This window comes from Vanellus vanellus (assembly GCF_965231255.1).
Source record: "Vanellus vanellus genome assembly, chromosome: 20".
Taxonomy (NCBI): domain Eukaryota; kingdom Metazoa; phylum Chordata; class Aves; order Charadriiformes; family Charadriidae; genus Vanellus; species Vanellus vanellus.
This window is the reverse complement of record NC_138925.1, coordinates 5,274,415-5,294,707: the sequence shown is the minus strand read 5'-3', so window position 1 is coordinate 5,294,707 and position 20,293 is coordinate 5,274,415. Positions and strand designations below refer to the sequence as shown.

At 40.2% G+C, this 20,293-nt stretch overlaps 2 protein-coding genes across 4 annotated transcripts in view; both read left to right on the top strand.

Annotated features, from left to right (window-relative positions):
• UBE4B (ubiquitination factor E4B) overlaps positions 1–8,362 on the top strand; it is a 42,166-nt gene extending 33,804 nt beyond the window's left edge. For both annotated transcript variants that reach the window (XM_082493630.1, XM_082493631.1), the window contains 8 exons: positions 396–631; positions 1,371–1,497; positions 1,767–1,911; positions 3,014–3,148; positions 3,533–3,724; positions 6,024–6,198; positions 6,467–6,613; positions 7,032–8,362. In XM_082493630.1, the coding sequence (XP_082349756.1) occupies positions 396–631; positions 1,371–1,497; positions 1,767–1,911; positions 3,014–3,148; positions 3,533–3,724; positions 6,024–6,198; positions 6,467–6,613; positions 7,032–7,093 (1,219 nt within the window). In that variant the 3' untranslated portion in view covers positions 7,094–8,362. The remainder of the gene's footprint in view (positions 1–395; positions 632–1,370; positions 1,498–1,766; positions 1,912–3,013; positions 3,149–3,532; positions 3,725–6,023; positions 6,199–6,466; positions 6,614–7,031) is intronic.
• Positions 8,363–12,719: 4,357 nt separating this feature from the next.
• The window catches only part of KIF1B (kinesin family member 1B), a 94,549-nt gene continuing 86,975 nt past the window's right edge, over positions 12,720–20,293 (top strand). For both annotated transcript variants that reach the window (XM_082493366.1, XM_082493365.1), the window contains exons 1-2: positions 12,720–13,045; positions 18,454–18,642. In XM_082493366.1, the coding sequence (XP_082349492.1) occupies positions 18,537–18,642 (106 nt within the window). In that variant the 5' untranslated portion in view covers positions 12,720–13,045; positions 18,454–18,536. The remainder of the gene's footprint in view (positions 13,046–18,453; positions 18,643–20,293) is intronic.

Here is a 20,293-nt window from a genome sequence, read left to right as displayed (position 1 = left end):
CTGGGCGGTCTGAAGCTGGTCACTTTCTTTCTGATAACGTGCCTTCAAATTCAGAGTTTGCTGTGTAGTATGATCAGAAGATGTTTGCTTTTGCCTTCCTGAGGTGCTGTTATAGTAGTACTTCATAGCAAATTTGCTATTATGCACAACAAAAGAATATTACAGTGTTTCAGGCTGAAATTCATCTTCTGGTAGTGAACAGCTGGCAAGACCTTTTGGAAGAGTAAAAATCTAGTTTCTGTAAAGAATTATGGGAAATTATGATAAAATGACTGAACTTTGCAAATGAGTTGTTAACAAGTAAGCTGAGCTTACTTGCTTTATATGATAAACCTTTTGTAGACAATACAGGGTTAGCGTTTTTCATTTTGTTTTCCTTATCTCCCTCTTTTCAGATATGCTCCTCAGGTGCTTTATGAGCCCTGTACTCAGGACATAGTGATGTTCCTTGTTGTGATGCTGTGCAACCAGAACTACATCCGAAATCCTTATTTAGTAGCCAAGCTGGTGGAAGTGATGTTCATGACAAATCCAGCTGTTCAGCCCCGGACACAAAAGTTCTTTGAAATGATTGAGAATCATCCTCTCTCCACTAAATTGTTAGTCCCCTCCTTGATGAAGTTTTACACGGGTAAGTTCTTTGTCTATTCACTGAGTGTACAGTAAGTAGTGAGTATTATAAGGCAAAAGGATTTGTTAGTTGTTGTAACCTTTTAAAAAAACAAAACAAAACAAACAAACAACAACAAACAACCCCCAAACAAACAGGTAAATCTTGAGTCTTGTAAAAATGAACCTTTCTTGCTCAGGAATTGGGGGAAATGGCATTAGATGGAACCTTGAGAATTCAGTCCTTCCATAAGCTGCTGTGCACTAGCACTGTAGATTGATGTGACAATTTGGTTTTGTGGTGTTTGGATTCCAAACTGGAAGGGTTTTATTTGTTTTGTGAGGGCGTATTGGGATTTTAAAACTTCTGACTGTGGTTTCGCTAGTCCTGTAGATCTGGATACTTCAAAAGGGCTTTGCACCCATAGAAACAACTGTTTTTGCTGTGTTCCCAGAGTTTTCTTATTGAAATTTTAGAGTGTGGAACAAAGAGCAAGTGGAGTTGAATAGAACAAAGTTCTTGGTTTTGAGGGTTTTTCTTCAGAAATGAGGTAGGTTCTGGATTAGAAAAAGGACAGTGCTGCTTCTTTTAATGGGGACTACGGTGGAGACTTCTGAATAGGAATTGAATTTCGTCTCTTAAAGCTGGTGCTGGAAGCTCATCACATTAGAGACAGTAGGGGAGAAATGTAGTGTGGTGCAGCTGAATCCTGGTGGGAAAGAGTTTTGATTTCAGTTCTGGGATCTCTCTTCTTTTGCAGATGTTGAACATACTGGAGCCACTAGCGAATTCTATGACAAGTTTACGATCCGCTACCACATCAGCACCATTTTCAAAAGCCTCTGGCAGAATATAGCTCACCATGGTACATTTATGGAAGAGTTCAAGTGAGTAAGAAATTGTCTGATGCTGCTTACTGTTATGCAAGCTACTCACTGGGAATGGGTGATACTGTTTTCCATTGTATTTTAAACGGCAACCCCTTCCAGTAGAACTGGAGTGTTTCTAAACTGAGCTCTGGACACCACAATCAACTTGGCTTGGGGAATGGGATCATTGTTCGAAATATGCAGTGCAGAAGGAGTGTTGCTGGGGTTGCAGTCTGGTCTGCACACCCATCTGCTCTGCCGTGATAACTGTGTTTCAATGTTTTCAGCTCTGGGAAGCAGTTTGTTCGCTACATCAACATGCTGATAAATGACACAACTTTCTTGCTGGATGAGAGTCTGGAGTCCCTAAAACGTATCCATGAAGTGCAAGAGGAGATGAAGAATAAAGAACAATGGGACCTGCTGCCCAGGGTGAACAGAGCTGTTTTTCAAAGTGCCCTTTACTTATTTTTAATTTTTTAATGCAAGACCGTTGAAAGAACTTTTTAATAAGGGGCAGCACCAAAGAGCTGCTCGTGAGAAGCAGTTCTCGATGCTTTTTCTTGCTGCCAGTATGGCTGTGGTCACTCTGGATGACACTGCAAAAACCATCATTCTGCATAGTTATGGTGTGGCTGGAAAAGAATGTGGTGTGAAGGGGAAATAGTATAAAGTTTTTTAAATTACTGTGCACTTAATTCTAAGTGCAGAAATTAAGACTTTAACCTTCTTGAAGGAGGTTTTGGAAGATGCTCGCCAGTTGAATTGACTACAAGGAATAGAAGCTTTTATTTTGTTAATGCATTGATCCTGGGTAGATTTGATGCCAACAATTAGAGTCCTATACCTCAGACCTTAGCCTGATTAAACAATAATTGTGTGTTGACCCACCAATGTTAGGTATTTCTATTTTAAGGTTATTGATTTTTTTTAATTATTTTTTTTTTTAAAAAGAAAAGGTTTGAAAAGAAAAGCTGTAAAGATCTTGTTTGTTAAACTACTTCTGATTTGTTCCTCTGAATCCTTTATTCCTGTTTACGCCTACTAGCAAGGTAAAGCCATTGCTGTAGTGACAAAACGAGCTGGTACATCATCTGCAGATTGTTCCAGTGTGGAGTGTTTATTATTTATGATGGTGCATAAATTAGAGAGAACCTCACTTGACTCTCAGATCCCAAGCTGGTTTTGAAGTATTGGCATTTGGATGGAAAGAAAGCATAACCCAATTCTGCAGCTGCGAGGAGCAGTTACAGGATGTAAACAGACTCAATAACTGTGGAGTCTTGTGATAGCATCTGCATTCATTTTTAGTGTTGCAGAATTCTGGAAAATTGGTGCGGGCTTTTGTTTAGTATTAGGTAGTACAAGTGAACTGTACCTTAAATGAAAAAAAAAATGTATCATATCTGGGTTTGAATTGCAGTCTGTTCTTTTGTCTGTCTAGATCATGTTAGCGTTATGGCTGTTAAGGCTTTGATTGGTGATGATGTAGGAAATTCTATGGATTTGTAACCACTGAATGTTTATTTCCTAGGATCAGCAACAGGCTCGGCAATCGCAGCTAGCTCAGGATGAGCGTGTGTCTCGTTCATATCTTGCCCTGGCAACAGAAACTGTTGATATGTTCCATATCCTTACCAAGCAGGTTCAAAAGCCTTTTCTCAGACCTGTAAGTCCTGTTCAGATTTCACTTGGTTTCTAGCTTCTCTAACATCTCTACTGTTGTGTAACAACATGGAAATGTTTGGTAGCCCTTTGTCTCCACCCTCCCTCCCCTTTCTTCAACTCACTGAAACATAATTACTGTTGAAGTTATTTGATGTTAAGAGCATTACCTGAGTCACTGAGACGGTGTGATCCTTCTAGACAGAAGCTGTTTGCATATTTTTTCTTTTAATGGAAAGCATACATAAAGAAAAGACACTTCCTGTAAGCCTACAAAATAATAATTTTATTAGTTAATAATTCCCGATCTTGCTGTTTGCAAATCTAGTGGTAATCATCTTTATCACTGTCTTCATGCTGTGATCTGTGTTTTACTTTGGTCCCGTAGGAACTTGGACCGCGATTGGCTGCTATGTTGAACTTTAACTTACAGCAACTGTGTGGCCCCAAGTGCCGTGACCTGAAAGTCGAAAACCCTGAGAAATATGGGTTTGAACCAAAGAAGCTGTTGGACCAACTGACTGACATTTATCTACAGCTTGATTGTGCTCGCTTTGCTAAAGCAATTGCTGATGATCAGGTGAGCTCCAAAAAGATGAGGAGGGGAAGGGCGAAAGCACTGTGGACAAACAGGACTTTGCATAATACTCTAGAAGTTTCATCGTACTTGCATGCTGCCACCCCGTTTCTGTCCTATACGCTTGCAGTTTGTTTTCTGTCAGCAGATCATCTCTGTTCACATTCTGTCTGCTCTCTGTAGATGGGTATGTTTTCAAAGTGTTTTGCAAACCTATGGACACACATAAACATCTCTAGCACTTCACACACACAGAGGAAACTTCTGGAGCATTAGTTGCTTATTAGCTACAGCCTCATTGTAAATTAACAGAAGTACTTTGTCCTAATTTTGCAAGTGAGGAAACTGAAACATACAATGAGTTTTGACTCCCTCCCCCCTTCCTCATCACGAACACATGGAACAGGCAGAGCTGGGACTGAGAAGAGGAGCCTCATTTAACAATGCAAAGTTCATTCTCTAGACTAACAGCTTCTGTATTGTATTCCCTTTCATATTATTAAATGGCTGCATAATAAATGGACAAAATGCAACACGTGAGACACCTTTGAACTCCTCGTGGTAGTTTTTAGAGCAGAATGTTAATTCTTAAGGTAGATAAGCTATCGCTCACCTCTTGTGTTCCTGTAAAGTTGTCAAACTACTGAATTGCATCTGTCCGTGCCTGTGCGTTATATAGACTTTCAAAAACGTTCTCGATGGCCACTTGAAATTCTAGTGAAAGCTGTTTTACAATACATGAAGCTGTATTTGCGTGTCTAGTGAAGCAGAGGTATCAGAGTAAATCATGATCTTTTTTCTGTAATTATTTCAGTTCTGATAATTGCAGATAATATCAGTAACACTTCTGAAACAGGCCTTATGTTTTTGCATGTGTATAATGAGCACGCTGTGTATTTTTATGCTGTTCACTATATATGACAGTGAGAATGTTATCCATCATTCATTCATCAATGCTAGCCACAGCAAAATGCACATCAATGACATAGGGTTTAAAAAGAAAGCAGCCTGCTGCTGTGGGAACTGGAATAAAGCTTAATTAACAAAGTAGCCCTTCATAAAAAAAGGGGGGGGGGGTGACTAGTATCTTGGAAACTGTCAATGACAGGAAAGAAACACCAAGGAAATGCACAGTTGGTTAATGGCTACTGGTATTAGGAGAAAAAAAAAACAAAAAAACCAAAAACCAAACAACCAAAAAACAAAACAAACCAAACAAAAAGTTGCTTGATCATGGCAGGGTCTCTCTAAAGCATTTTGATGCATCTCCTGTTTGCAAATCCTAGCACGTATTACAAGGAATCTGAAAACGTTTATAAAGCCCTGGGCATCTTGCCATAGTTCTGTTCTCCTCTGGGCTAGAAAGGAGTTTGGGTGGGCACTGTGTGTCCTAAGTAGTGAATGGCATTTCTTGGTGTGATATAGTGTAGATGAAAGAAGTAGGGCCGTGTTGAACATTTTAAAATCCTCAAGGAAAACAGAAATCTGTGATACTTAGTGTGTTTTGATTTGTCATTTAATTCAGCCTGGCATTGCAGTATAAATAACAATTTTTATTATCTCAAAACACAGCATTGTGAACTTAGAAGAAAATGGTGCCTTTAGAATATAAGCAGCTTTCAAAAGTCCTTGTGTAACTTTCTTTTTTTCCATGAAAGCAATGCTTGCTTCAGTTGGAACTACAGGAGATGCATTTGGTCTCTCCGAATGTTGCACTGTGTAGCTGTACGGTTCTTACTGCACCAGCTGGCAAGTTTCCGGCAAGTTTCCTGCAAGTTTTAGGTCCCTCCGGGTTGCCATACTATTTTTGCAATGTCATGGGGTGGGTTTTTTGTTTGGTTTTGTTTGGGTTAAGAGAAAGAATCACTTCTTTCACAGTACTGCCTTACACGCTATCGGAGAAGTTAAGAAATCACAAAAACTTTTCATTTTTATGCTGTATTTTCAGTCAAGACTTGTGAGAACAAGAATACAGACAGAAGTGGCAAGACAGATGTTTTGTCTAAGGAACAATCCTAATAATTAGAGTCAGCCTCTCTGAATGTCTTACTCATTTTGATTAGGTGATATTGCCTTTTTTTTTTTTGGGTCCCGAACAGTTCTACGGTAGTGATGACCAGTAAAAAAGCCTAAGTCTAACCCAAAGTTGAGATTCTGGTGGTAGAGAAAATGTTATCTGTATAATATTTTTCTGTCTGACACAATGTTGAGGTTTCATTGATCCCTTCTCCGGAAATTTTAAAAATGCATTAAAAGATCTCAAAGATCTCAGCAAAATTGTCTTTTTATGCTTTGCTTGTAGAGGTCCTACAGTAAAGAGCTCTTTGAGGAGGTTATCTCAAAGATGAGAAAGGCTGGAATCAAGTCAACCATAGCAATAGAGAAATTCAAACTGCTGGCAGAGAAAGTGGAGGAAATTGTTGCCAAGAATGCCCGTGCAGAAATTGATTACAGTGATGCTCCGGATGAATTCAGAGGCAAGCTGAGTTTTCTAAATAACTCTCTGTTTAGAAGAGGGCTTTGGTTTGTTACTTTGATTCTAAATATGAGTATATGTTAATAGAAACTATGTATTGTTTAGAGCCTTGCATCCTGCTCTGTTTTAATTAAATAGTTAAGTAAATATAGAGAGCTAAGAGTTTCTTTGTTTTTCCCTGGGATTGTACTGTCCAGTCTGATTTTTGCATGCAGATGAAACTTGTAGCTATTGTCCTCGATTTAATGAGGAGACACTTGTGCCCTCAGATCCGCTTATGGACACTCTGATGACTGATCCTGTGAGGTTGCCGTCCGGGACTATTATGGACAGATCAATCATCCTGAGGCATCTGTTGAACTCTTCCACTGATCCTTTCAATCGTCAGACGCTGACAGAAAATATGCTGGAACCAGGTAGCCGTTTAAGAGTTAGCAATGGAACTGTTGACTGGGGGAAGCAATTTGTGTGCAGTTTGTTCTGTATACTTTCAGAAGATAGGGTTGAGGCCTTAGCAGAGGTAACAGTTCTTTCATCTCAATTTGCACAGAAAAGTTCATTCTTTGTTTTCCCTTTTTCTGGGGAAAAAAAACCCATGCCCTTGCCTTCGTAACTGCTGGGCTAAAGGATATTATTATGGTAGGTAAATGAGTAATTCATTTACTCATCTGTGCAGAAAATATATTGATAGAGAAGAAAATAGTAGTAAATATTCCTGATCCGGTTTTTAGAAAAGAATTTGCTTTTTGTCACAAAGAGCTTTCTTATAGTAGTATTACTAAGTAATTTAACCGCTAAGTTAATAATTCTTTCTTCTCTTCTTTACATTATTAGTGCCAGAACTTAAAGAGCAAATCCAAGCCTGGATGAGAGACAAGCAGAACACTGACCATTAAAAATTCCCTTGCAAGTGCACGCCAACACCAATGGGAAGAACAGGGCGTGGGCTGTTCTGGTAATAGCGGAGCAGACACACTTTGAGAGCTATTGATGGGATTAGCACGCCCACTGGCACTGACTTGCAGTAGTGGCCAGAAGCATGTCGACGAGGAGAAAAGCGGCTTAATTCTTGTACATATATTTAAGTGATAACGATGGTCAATAACATGGAGGACAAGCTAGGAAGTTGCTTATGTTACAAAACTGTCCTTCAGTATGTCACATTTTGGAGTTTTTACACCTGAATTATTTTAGCAAAGATGAATGGATCAGGGCAGCATCCCTTCGACCTTATTTTTTACAGCCAGATATCCGTTAATTTGATTGTGGTTAGAACCTTGGACATTTTGCTGCTAAAGTAACTTTTTCCTCTTTCCCTCCCTTTTTCCTCTTCCACCATCCTGCACTGCTGTCTTTTTTTTTTTTTTTTTTTTTTGTAATGCAAAAAAAAAAAAAATCCCTGTGAAAATCAAAATCATTCCCCTGCCCTCAAAAGAACATATTCTGTGCGATAACTGTGCCTGCAACAAAGTGTTAATCTTGGGATCGTATTTTTATATTGCACATATTTGCATATTTGGTTTTTAATTGGTGTTAGACACAAGGATAACTTCAAAAAAGCAAAGATTCCACACATGGATTTTAATTTCTGTTCTTTGAGATGTTCCTTTGCTTTATGTTGATCTAGATGCTCTGGTATTTTTGAAAAGCCTTGAGATAGAAATACGTTAAAACAGCTGCCATGAATGAGATGCTTAGGAATACCAGGATTTGGGTGACTTTTTAAAAAATAAAATCCATTCTTTTAATGCTGCAGATATGATATATGCTAAATGACAGTTCTGAGCCATTAGAGCTTGTCCGTAGGGAGCAGGTCCTTTTATTCTTGGAGGCTGCAGTTTGGGGCAGGGGTCTCTCTTTTTTTTTTTTTTTTTTTTTATGTTGCATACCAATTTGTATCCATGGCTTGGCCTTACCAAAGCAGAAAGGGTGCAGGAAATGTAGAATTACATTTTTAAAAAAAAAAATAAATATATTCACAAACATTTTTGTATTACTGCCCCCTGCATATGATACTTGAATTTCCTTTTTAAAAAGGATTTGAAACCACAGTGTTTTAAAATTAAGTCTGAAAAAAAAAAAAAGGTTGTTTTTCTTTTGTTTTTCGCTGTGTCTTCTGTTCAATTCCTGACTCTCTTGAACTACAATAAATGATACACACTCGCACAAAATGTTTCCTTTGTCTTTCTTTCCTTTAAGTGTGTCAGTGAAAGTATAAAAAAATTCAAACAATTGGGTTTGTGTTTGCTGATAGTACTTTAGGATCTGGAGATAACTTAGTAAATTATGTGGAAAAACTTCTGTGCGCACAGATATCAGTAATACTTCCAACTAATGAATGTTCCCCAGTGTGTGACTCTCATACCTATTCATAGCTACATGACAGTTGGTGACAGGGTCCAAGAGGAATTTTATTAGGTTATATATAATCCAGTGCTGACCTTTGAGATGTACAAGTAATTCTAAATTAAAGTGTGAAGATGTAGTGGTTTGGGGGTTTTTTGTTTTGGTTTTTTTTTTTTTTTTTTTTGGTTGGTGTTTCCCCCCTGCAGTGTGTGTGTTTATTTTCCCCAAGGGAGGGAGGAAGATTCCGAAGTTCGTGTCTGCATGGACTGCTGGAACAAAGAAGCTTGCTTGTTGACTGGTTTTAGTTCCTTAACATTCACTCCTTCCGCAAAATTCAAATCCCCCTCTTCTTCCCGCTTCAAAAGGCACAAAGTCTGCTATGCTTTTATCTGCAAGCTGTCATGCGGCATCCAAATCCACTGTGGTTTCTGAACATGTTATAAGGGTATGCAGTGAGCTGTAACTTTCAGGGTGCGTTTTGCTTTCATAGTAGAGGGGTAACTATTTTTCTACGTAAAGAAAAACTCTTAAATGTTCCACTGTCACCTCCTTATTAAGCATTATACCATGAAATATCTAGAAACATGTCAGAATTTATACTTTATTTGATGGAGGACAACTGTTCTCTTAACCTTGTTTGACAGGAGGAAATAGAAATATTTACATTTGGTACAGGATGTATTAATCAAGACAGTGCCCTTCAGAATCTGATTTTGTATTTATTCTGCCATCATATCAGACTTTGACCTGAGGAATATAAATAGCAAAGTGCATTACTGAACTGTGTTGTCTAATTACGGGATCCATTTATCATTTGAAAATGTGTGAATGCAGATACGGCAGAAGACACGAAGGCTAACAGTAAGTGGCTAAACCAATTTTATCTGGAGAACTGGTATCAAGTATTTCAAAGGTGTGAATTTAGACAAACACTCTCCCAAATACAGCATTCATGGATAATGAATAATGAAATATATTTTTAATACGAGCAACTGATAGTACCATTATATTGCTGTCTTCTGGGTACATAAATGAATCCAAACTCTGCCTTTCAGTGGATAGTGGGCATTTGAGTAACTGAAAAGGAAAGCTGAAGTTAGTATTGGATTAAATCTCCCACAGAAGTATATCAGCTGTGGGATAATTCTTAGTTTAATTCATTTAATACCACCTGCAGTTTTTTGTGATTTCCCCTCTCCCTACTAACTTGTCATTTACCTTTTTCAATCCATCCATGACCTTACTACAATATGGAGACTGTATATTAGAGATCACAGAAAGTATCAAAATTGAAATTGATCAAATTACCTTTGACATTTACATGTAACTGCGGAATCTGAATAGCTTTTGAGCTGTGAATTGCCCATCCCAGGAATGGCTAACTTACATAAACATTGCAAAATTAGCTTTTCTTGGAAAATTTGAAGTTACATGATCGTATCACTGGTCTTTACTTGCCCTCTAACTATGTGGTTAGAGTAACTACTAGGGCAAGTTTGATGTTATAGCAATACCATTCAGTACAATTGATTCTATTATATCACAATCTACGCTTATGTAATAGCACAATTTACATCTCTCAACTATCCCCTGCTGGCAGCAAGGACAGCCTGATGCTGTTAATAGCAGGCTGACAGCGCTGCTTTAGCCAGCAACAGATTGACTCTTAACAATCCCCAGGAGCACTGCACTACAATGTAGCTGTCTTCATTATCACTTAGCTTAAACCCTACCCTCTTTCCTGTATTTAAACAGGCTTCCCAGTTCTAGGTAGCATATCTCAGTGATCTGAGTAACCAGCTATATTTGTTTGTACTAATAAATGCAAGAAATTTTTCCAGTACTATTTGCATTCCTTTTTCTGGTAAAATAGCGCTCAAAACCACTTTCCTTGTACTGGGGACCTTCATTATGTGAATATTTTCTTGAAAAGGAATATCTAAATTCTAGTTTTAAATGCACACACGCTTGTAGGGAATTGGGTCTGTTTCTGCTGTTTTGCAGGGTTATATGCTACCGGTCAGTATAAATGGTACCTTTCCTGTAAGGCAATGGGCACTAATTTTCTTGACAGGATTCACAGGTAGAACATGGCAGTAGAATTTCACTTAAGTACATTTTTTAATAAGTTAATTCTAAATTACCTAAGGAGACCTGACTTTCAAAAATGATATTGAGATGGTTAGTCTAATTATTTGACATAAAATGTGTAAGTTCTATAATTAAAAAGGCATCACAACCAGCTAGATAAGCACTACCTTAATACTTGACTGGCTTTTAACTCCATACTTGGGCATTTAAAGAGGAATTTTCCATGTCTCCCTTTGCAGTGAGTGACCTCCCAGAAGGTACACTGCATGTGTCATGTGCCCGTTACCATTTTCTTTCTCAACATGTAACTAGACTTTCCCTGAACACTTTAGCAGGTTTTTTAAGACTCTCTAAGCAAACAGCTGAATTAATGTACTTGAACTATTTATGCGAGACAAACTTAGACATAAGACAGTGATGCAGGAACTACTGTTCCTAAGAGACACTACACAAACTTTGCTGAAGTAAAATTAATCACATTGTCTGTTACCACAGAGGACCACAGCACACACCCAGTAGTCTGACAGTTTGCAGAGGATTTCAAAACAGGTTTTGTTTTTTTGATTTTTGTGTTTGGTTTTTTTTTTTTTCAGAGAAATTATAACTGACCTAATTCTGCCTGGCCCTAGAGAGAAGTTAGCACAGTTACACCTCTCTAAAAACACCACTAAATCATATGTCCCATCAATAGGACGACTTCCAAAGTTCAAATAAGGGTATTTTCTAGGATATATGAAAGCCACCTATTCTTGCTTTGCTGGTTCTGTGGCAGCATTTCCCTACAAACTACTGTTCAGTGATGTCTTGTTGGGCTTGTGCATTTATAGGCACAACTGCAGATGACATTCACACAGGATGAGATTGGCCAGAGGGAAAAGTCACTTTTCACCAAACAGAAAGTAACAAATAATTCATTCTCCCAAAAACCTGAAACTCGGGGAACCTGAGAGAGACAGTGAAGATTAACATCGTTAACAGCCGGGGCCTGCGAACAAACACAAACCTTGTTCTGAAACTAGAAATCTCAGGTCCTAAATATTCTCAGCAGCTTAAATCCAATTAATACATGATGGTGCATGTATGGAAAACAGGTAATTAATGTATTTAATGCAATACACTTATAAGCTTAAACACGTGCCTATTTCTAACAGTAGAAATGAACAAAGTACTAATGGAAAGGAGGAACTTTACACCTGAAGTTATTGCCACAAAAATAGATTACTAGGAGAGTATGTGCGAAATTATCGAAAATGCAAGAGCTAATACAACACCATTAACTAAAACAATTTAATCACTTACATAAAAACATATTACGAGATCTGCATAAAATATCTCAGGCTCCTCAATAACCGTTTTGAAGGGAGGGGAAAGGGAAAACTAATCCCTCGGCTCTGAACTACCAGCGTTAGGCCTCGTTCAGGACGCAAATCCCTGGCGTTGGCCGGCAGCTGACGAACTCGCTACCTCAGCCGCCGCCTTTCGGCTGCAGGCGCGCCTAACCCCGCTCACGGGCCCCTCGAGTCGGGGCCGCCAACCAGCCGCGCACGTTAAAAGGCTTTTTTCAGTCACGAGTGCCCAATTTCTGCTCACGTCTTTGCTAACGACACCTGTCGCTCTACCGTGCGCAGGCGAACCGCCGCAGCCTCGGGGGGCAGCGCACGCACACACCACGGCGGAGGGGTGATGCGGCCGGAGGGGGTAGTGGGGGTGGGGGGTGTCCTCATGCCGCTCGTGATAGGTTAAAACAGGGACGACGCGGATTCCGTCCCGAGCTCTGATAGGCTGGGGATGGAGAAGAACCGATTCCCTGTGTCCCCGAGGCTCGGCGGAGGGATTGACTCAGAGGGAGGAGTGGGGCTCGTCACTGCGGTCGGGCATTCCCGAGCTGTGATTGGCGCAGAGCTGTGTCAGCCTGTGATTGGCACGGCGGAAGGAGGGCACACGGCGATTCTGCGCCTGACGATTGGTGAACTGCAGGGAGGAGGGGGCACGAGCGCGCGGCTATTGGTGGGACGGTCGTTCCTCCCTCTGTGGGGGCGGGTTTGGGCGCGGAGCTCCGCGATCCTGTCAGTGTGGGAGCGGCGCTGTAGGGAGCGCGTAGCTGCGCTCGTTCTTCCCGGCGCGGCCTTTCTCTTTCTTCCCTCCCCCTTTCTCCCCTCCCTCCCTCCTTCCCTCCCTCGCCCTTCCCGCTTCCCTCCTGGCGGCGGCGGCGGCGGCGGCGAGGGCAGCGGCGGGGGGGGTCTCTCCCAGCCTCGGTGGAGGCGGCGAAGCGTGATGGGGATGGCCGGGCTCTTCTGTCTCCTCCGCCCCGCGCTGCGCTGCTCCGCCGGCCCCGCCGCCTCCCCCAGCTGCTGACAGCGCCGGCGGCCCCGCACTGCCCGCTGCCTGCGGATACCCCCGCCCGTCCTCAGGTGAGGGGCGGCTTAGCGCTGGGGGAGCTGGGCCCGCCGGGCGGCGGGGGGAAGGCGAGGAAGGGAACGGCTGGGCGCCGGGGCGGGGTGGATGCCGTAATGCGGTGGGGGAGGCGGGGGTTGCTGTTCGGCTGGGGGGACGGGGGGGGGCGCCACGGGTGGGATGGGGCCTGGGAAGCGAAGGCGCGGGGGAGAAAGAGGAGTGTTGGCAGGACAGGGTGTCCCGGAGCTGTCAGGGCAGCGGCACAAGGGCGTGGGGCCCGGCTCGGCCTTTCCTCGCCTGCATCTGCCCGATGCATATCCTTGTCCCCCGGGACGCCGCCTTCCCCGTTCCCCCAGGCGCTCCGAGCCATGGCGGTCCGGCTGCTTCCCGTCCTTTTCCTCCTGTGAATCCCGTCGGCTGTGGCGGCCGCGAATATCGCCGCGTTTCGCCGTCCTGTTTCTCCTTTCTAGCTCGGATGAGGTGTAGGCGATGATTGCTTGTTCAGGAGGGAGGCGTAGTCCCTCAACCAGCTGGAAGATGCAAGAATACAAAAGGATGGTGGTTTTCAGGGTGTTTTTTGTGGACCTGTAGGTAGTGGATCTGTCCCTGGATTCAGTACAGCACAATTACTGGGGCAGCCATATTGGGATGATGATCTGACAATCTTCTGTGAGCTAAGTCAGGAGGCAGGCGGCAGGAGACGGGATGACAGGCCTGGTAGTTTTGGGGTCATTGGCAGAATATGGGTATTAAACTGAGATTGGAAAACTACAATTCACCAGAAGCAGATGGTGAATTTGTATCTGTTCTCTGAAACGTAAAATACGTTCATACCAAACTTTAAAGCATATTTCTCTTCATTTCCAGTTCCTTCTTAGCTCAGTTCTTTTTGTTATTGCATAATCCAGTCCACGGGTGTGTTGATAAATAGCCATATGTTTATAGGATTGGCTTTTCAGTGCATCGCCAAGTTCTGCACCGCTGTGTTATCTGGCATCTTCGCTTCGTCCAAAGATAGCAATTCATAGTGTATGAGTTCAGCTGATATATCAGACTGTCATCACTACCTGATCCTTAGTAGAGGACCTAAAATTGGATTCGCTGTGGTCCTCTTGTTCATAACCCCCTGCTGCTCTGAACAGCTGTTTTGCTGACTTTCCGTGTACTAATCTCTACCCATGCTCATTTTCTTTCTTTAGAGCAATTGTACTGATTAAGTTACAAGCAATTTTTTTGTTTAAAAGTTAGCACATTCTTTATATCTATGCAAATATGACACAAGGGCTGGCTATGTTAAATAAAAGTTATGCTGCTTCATTTGTGATATGTGGTGTTTTTTAAAAAATTATTTTAACTCTATTTGTATGTAGAGATACAGATTCTGAACATTGGTTTTGTAACCACTTTGAACTTGTTGCGAACTTCTCTGAATATATAAATACTAATTTGACTCTAAATTCCTATTCTGCTTGTAACTTTATTTCAAAAGATGACAATATGTTCAATATTTTGACATTGCATACAAACTGGTTTGCCAGAACTTTCAAATACATCCAAGTCTTAATAAACAGCTTGTTTCTGTAAACATTTATCTGGAAGTCCAAGTCTTGTTACAAGTGCTTTGAGACCATGAAGGGTGATTGACCAACATCATTGGATTTGTCAGCTTGAATGACTGAAGACAGACAAGGCATTTAGATAATTTGTCTAGCGACACACTTTAATATTAAACCTCACTGTGTGGCTTACAGGGTGGATATCTTTTAGTAATAGTTTAAAATAAGAGTAAAATTAATATGTAGGGTTTGCTTTTGTGCTGATGGAGTTCACTAAACAACTCAAATATCTGCCACCTGTTTCAGAGCCAGTGGTATATCATGTCAGAGACTCAAGCATGCAGTTCCCTTTTGTACGTGGTTCCTTATTGGATTAATACAGACTGAACGTTAAAAGATACACAGCTAGTAGACTACTTCCAAGACATTAAGAGAATGATTCATTCTAGCATGGGTGGCAGCGGCCTAAACCTATAATGAACATACAAAAGACAGCTTAATTTTTTTAAAGATTGTTCCAAATCTGTACCACAGACTGTATTGCAGATTTTGTTTTGTTCTGTTGCAAGTTACTTCTATTACCACTCTGTAGACGGCGTTTTGTAGTAGTAAGTGATGCTACTGGGAAGTGTGAACCCTGAAAAACCAGTTGCAGTTTTTTATCTGTGATGCTATGCAACTTGGTCTCATTTTGCCTTATTTTATCATTCTGTATGATGAAGGCAATACTGCCTTTTTATAATGTTGCAGCCACTTAAAGTTAAGTGCAGGGGAAAAAAAAAAAAAAAAAAACAACAAACCAAACAAAACCCAACAAACCCCACCCTCAAAACTCCAACAACTTAAATTTATGGAAAGCTTGGAAAAACGTATCAGTTTTGGTTAATTTTCTTATTAATGAAAATTAAGTCTTGCATAGTGAGATGGTGTTTAAAACATTTGAAATCCATGTGCAACTACTAGACATTTTGCTTCAGCTGTGAAAAGTAGTAGAGTTGAGAATGAATGAGATGTAAAATTACACCACATTTAATTTTCTATGAGCATAAAAGGGTTGGGAGAAGTTGGTAATTGCAGAAGTCTAGCAGTTAAATTTTTATGCTGTTGTAGGTGACTTTGTGTCCTGTAAGAATTTTTTCACAGCTATGTTTCAAATAAGGCTATAATTTACCTAGTGCATATGAAATCTCTGGCCGTGTGCTTTTCATGCTGCTTTGTTGTGAATATGGTGTTAGAGGTACTGAAGAATTTTTTTTTTTTTTTTTAAGTAAACGATTCTTTCACTCCATCTTATGTTTGCCAATTTCCTAGATGTACTAGTTATTTGTAGAAATTAATGTAGTACTCAGTTTTTTTCTGATGTTCTCATAGAAACAAATCTTTGTACATGGGACTCTTCAGTAAGAAGGGAAAATAAACTCCCTACATTTCATAAATAATATTGCTGGAACACATTGGTTGTATTTTTGTTTTCTTAAAAAAAAATCCCCTTCATTAATGGCCTTACCTTTACTCATTGGTCCTTGTGCGAAGTTGGCAAAGTTGTGGTTTTCACATTACAATGAATAGATGGGGAAAAGAAAGATGAGAACCAGTAAGCCAGGTAGAGTTTCTGCGATGTGCCACACCCTATGAAAATTCCACCTACTCATCTTTTTCTGCAATCTGAGAAAGTAAACCATGTCACTGTGAACTTGATAATCACAGATTTTGCACTTGACAGATTTCTTAAATTGTATTTCAGAAATGGAATGCTTAGTGGCCATGTACAGGAACATTCCTGTTTTCTAGCAGCAGTATTCAGGGTCAGTTGAATCATACTACTGGGATGTATCAGGATTAGTCTTGTCTCAGCTTTCATGTGAGGGCACAGGTACACAAGGGTCATGTTAAGAAGGGAGAGCAAAAATTCCACACTAGATACTTAGGAAGAAGGTTATAATGAAGCTACACATTCGATACGTTTTGTTATATGAAAAAGAAGGCACCTCTGAGCAAGAGTGAATAAAGCTGTTCTCTTAAACAACCAAGAATCTCCATTCAACTTTGAAGATCGTGCAAATTCATTCACATTACTTCTTGTCTATGTTTAAGGTTTTAGTGGAACTTCTGAAAATTCTGTACTAACCTGAAGTTGACTGTGTGGTTGTCTCAAGAATCCATATTCTACCGGTTTGCTGTACCACTGACATTGCAATTCAGTTGGCTTGTTCCTAAAGACATTCCTGTTCTAGTCTGGTGAGATACCTCAGGTACCTGCTAAAATAAGGAATGCTTTAAATTACTTCTTCTGCTTGGTGGAGTAATTTAATTTCTGCCTTCGCTATGTGATGGCATTAATGAAGTAATGCAGTTTTATTAAAAACTTCTTGTACTGTGTGAAGGTGTGTCATAACTTGAATTAAGCATGTGTAAGTATTTTTACCAGCAGTAGAACTTACTTTAGAGCTGAGATGCTTCTGCTTTAGATGTGCTAGTAAGTTTTGTACTTTTGTTGCACTGTGATTACAACCCTGAAACGAGCATTTCACTAGGTATGTGGTGTATAGATAACCAGAAAAGAAGATGTCAAGATTTCTGGGCCGTGCACGGTGACTTGTGCAGAGTAAAGTTCTGCCCACGTTAACTCAGGTTCAAGATAGAAGTGTCTGCATTGAGTCAGACCAAAGATTCACCTAGCCCTGAATCCTGTCTTCAGCGCTGGCCACAGCGCTGGCCACATCCTTATATTTAGGATATAAGGATTAATCGATCATGTAATCATGTTTTCTTAGTATAGGCTTCAGGGGTCTAAGAGTCTGTGCCGTGGAGGCTTTCTTAGCCAAGGGTGGTAGCTTTTTACTAGACCTTGATGGCTTTTTCTTTGAGTCTGTATTATTGCTTTTTCAGTCTGTTTATCTTCAGTGCTTTCAGTATCCTGTGGCAATAAGTTAAACTGCTTAACTGTAGACTAACTGAAAACCTTTCTTCTAATGGATAAAGTTGGTTAAGGACAATACAATTAAACTAATCTTTATTAAGCCTGCATTTCAATACTGTCTCGGATGTACCTTGAACTTTGGATTGTGGATATCATGGGTAGTTTCCTGCCAACTAAAGTGCTCCATCGTTTGAATGTGGTAGGATTTGAACAAGTGTTTTGATAATAAAGATTAATTTTCTGGTGAACATTTGCTGAAGATAGATTACTGCATTCAGGGTAAATATTACTTTGATTCCTCTTCTTCCTTGTAGAGTTGTGTGTCCTTTCATCACTAGATATACAAGTAGTTAATGATGTTTTTATTTCCTTTGAGAGGAGGACTTTCCCAGGACTGCAAAGGGTTCTTTAAGGTTGTTGGTTACACACTTTTCTCTGGAATGGTGTGTATTGTGTTGTGTGTATTGTATTGTGATATAGCCCATCACACTTGTTAGTTTTAATATTGTTGCTAATACATTGTGGCGGCAAGGATTGACAGCTACGGAACTTACATATATAGTATATGGTGGCTACCTCATGCTGAAATCCAAGTAGCTGTATCTTTACTGCTAAAATTATCTTTGTTAGGTTAAGCCTAACACATGTTGCAACCAGATCTTCATTTTGGTATTGGCATCCCTACTTCCTGGGAAGAAAACCAAGTAATGAAAACAAATATGTACACTTCAAAAGAACTGCTTCGTATGACAGAAACTTTCGACTAGGGAGACACAGTACAGGTGCTGTTAAGTGTATTTCCAGTTCTGTCTTTGCAGTGACAGCTTTAAGGGGGGAGAAGGTGATTGCAGAGCAGAAATTGAAGTTATCAAACAGCTTTGAACCTCCCTAATTTTATCAACGTTTTGAATGCAATAGCTGTTTAACTAAGTTAAATTTTTTTCTTTAGAAAACACCAAGAAGAAGGATAACTTGAAACACTCTTGACCTCCCTTCACTTTCGATTTCTTGACTGCACTACAAGCAACCAGAATGTCGGGGGCTTCAGTGAAGGTGGCTGTTCGGGTCCGGCCCTTCAATTCCCGAGAAACCAGCAAAGAATCCAAATGTATTATCCAGATGCAAGGCAATTCAACCAGTAAGTTTATTTGAATCTCGTAAGGGAGTCTTTCTCTGTCCTTTCCCTTCCTGCTTAATCCTCTTCTTTTTGTCAGATTAAACTGAGTGCTGTGCACATTGTATCATCTAGAATTACTGTTTTAGGGAATACTCTCTTCTGAGGTTGTCTTACAAAATGGATTGTCTCCGCATTTGACTAGGAATTCTAAATCACGAGTATCTTGATTTTGGTGCAGTTTATGGTGTTTGCTTGTGGGGAGTTGAGGATTCTACAGAAAGATTAGAATACCAAAGTGAAAACCTTTTTGTTAACTTCAGTGTGTGGGAATATTAGATGGACTGACAGATACAGGGATATGTTGCAGACCACCGCATGATAATAGTTGTGGTATAACTTGGGTTTGGTGCCTTAGTTCTTGGTGTGCTTATTCTGCAGTCTGTGCTTTTGTTTAGGAGCATAATTTGAGTGAGAAAGCTGAGGGGAAGAGGATGTCAAGTTTCATGCTTTCCAGATTAGATGTCTAAATGATGGCAAAATAACAGACTACATAAAATGATCTTATTTTCTAACCAATTAGAAGTGTTAGGGTTCTTAAATAATTATTGTGGGTCTAATTTGAAGGAGAAGACTCTTCTATGGGAAACTGAATATGGGCATACCGTTTATTGATGGATTTATTTATTTATTTATTTATTTTTTACATGCTTCTTAAGGTCAAGGCAGTATTGATTCCATTTGCTGCAGTGTCGTTGGTCACGTGTAGACTAATGGCTATACCTATAAACTGCTCTTCTTGTGGCAGTTTTTCATTGTTAGGTAATCAATAGAGTCATCTTGTCTATAGCTGTAGCTCCAAGAGCGCTGAGTTACTTCGCTGTCTGATTACACGAGTAGTTACTCATGCTTGTTAATACAAAGGAGGTTGCATACAGGCTCCTCCTTTTTGTTAGCCAAGGTACTTCAGCCTACTTCTGCAATGGAATTTAAGTCCTGATTGTGGTCACTTAAATTATGTACAAAGACACCTATATTTTCAAGAAACTGCGTCAGCTTTCAGAAGGAGAAAAATACTTCCTGATTTATCTAGTGGGAAATTTCTTTACAGCTTTTGCTATATTTTGTGCTCTGGAAGTGTTCTAATCTGTAGCCTTCTGTTTGAGTCCTATGGCTCTGATACAAAATGGGTGATATGACAGATGGTCAGGTTTAAGTCATCAGGGGCCATTACAGACTGTGGGAAAGGAATCATTAGTCGTAATAGTTATACGTTCTTACAATCTGCGGGCCATTTTTTTCCCTGTTAGAGGAGAAATACAGAAGAAAGCAGTAGACAGAGGAGTAATTTTACTCATTGAACAGAAGAGAATCATGTAATAAAAGATATGAATAAGGCATTGTTTGGTGGGGAAAAAACCTAAGCAGAAATCTGTTCTCCAAAGAATCTTTCTAACAAAGTTGTCTGATGCACATAACTTTAAGCTGAAATTCTTCTGGTGTGCTTTTAGGCTACGTGTTGGATTTGGGGGCATAAGTACTATTTCTGTTTCTGCCAAGAATTCTTTCTTTTTTGTGATCCCTCAGATCCCTGCAAAGGCAGCCTCACAGTTACATTATTGAACTCCTTGTTATTAAGGTCTGAACTTGTTGGCTAAAAGCTGACTACAGAAAG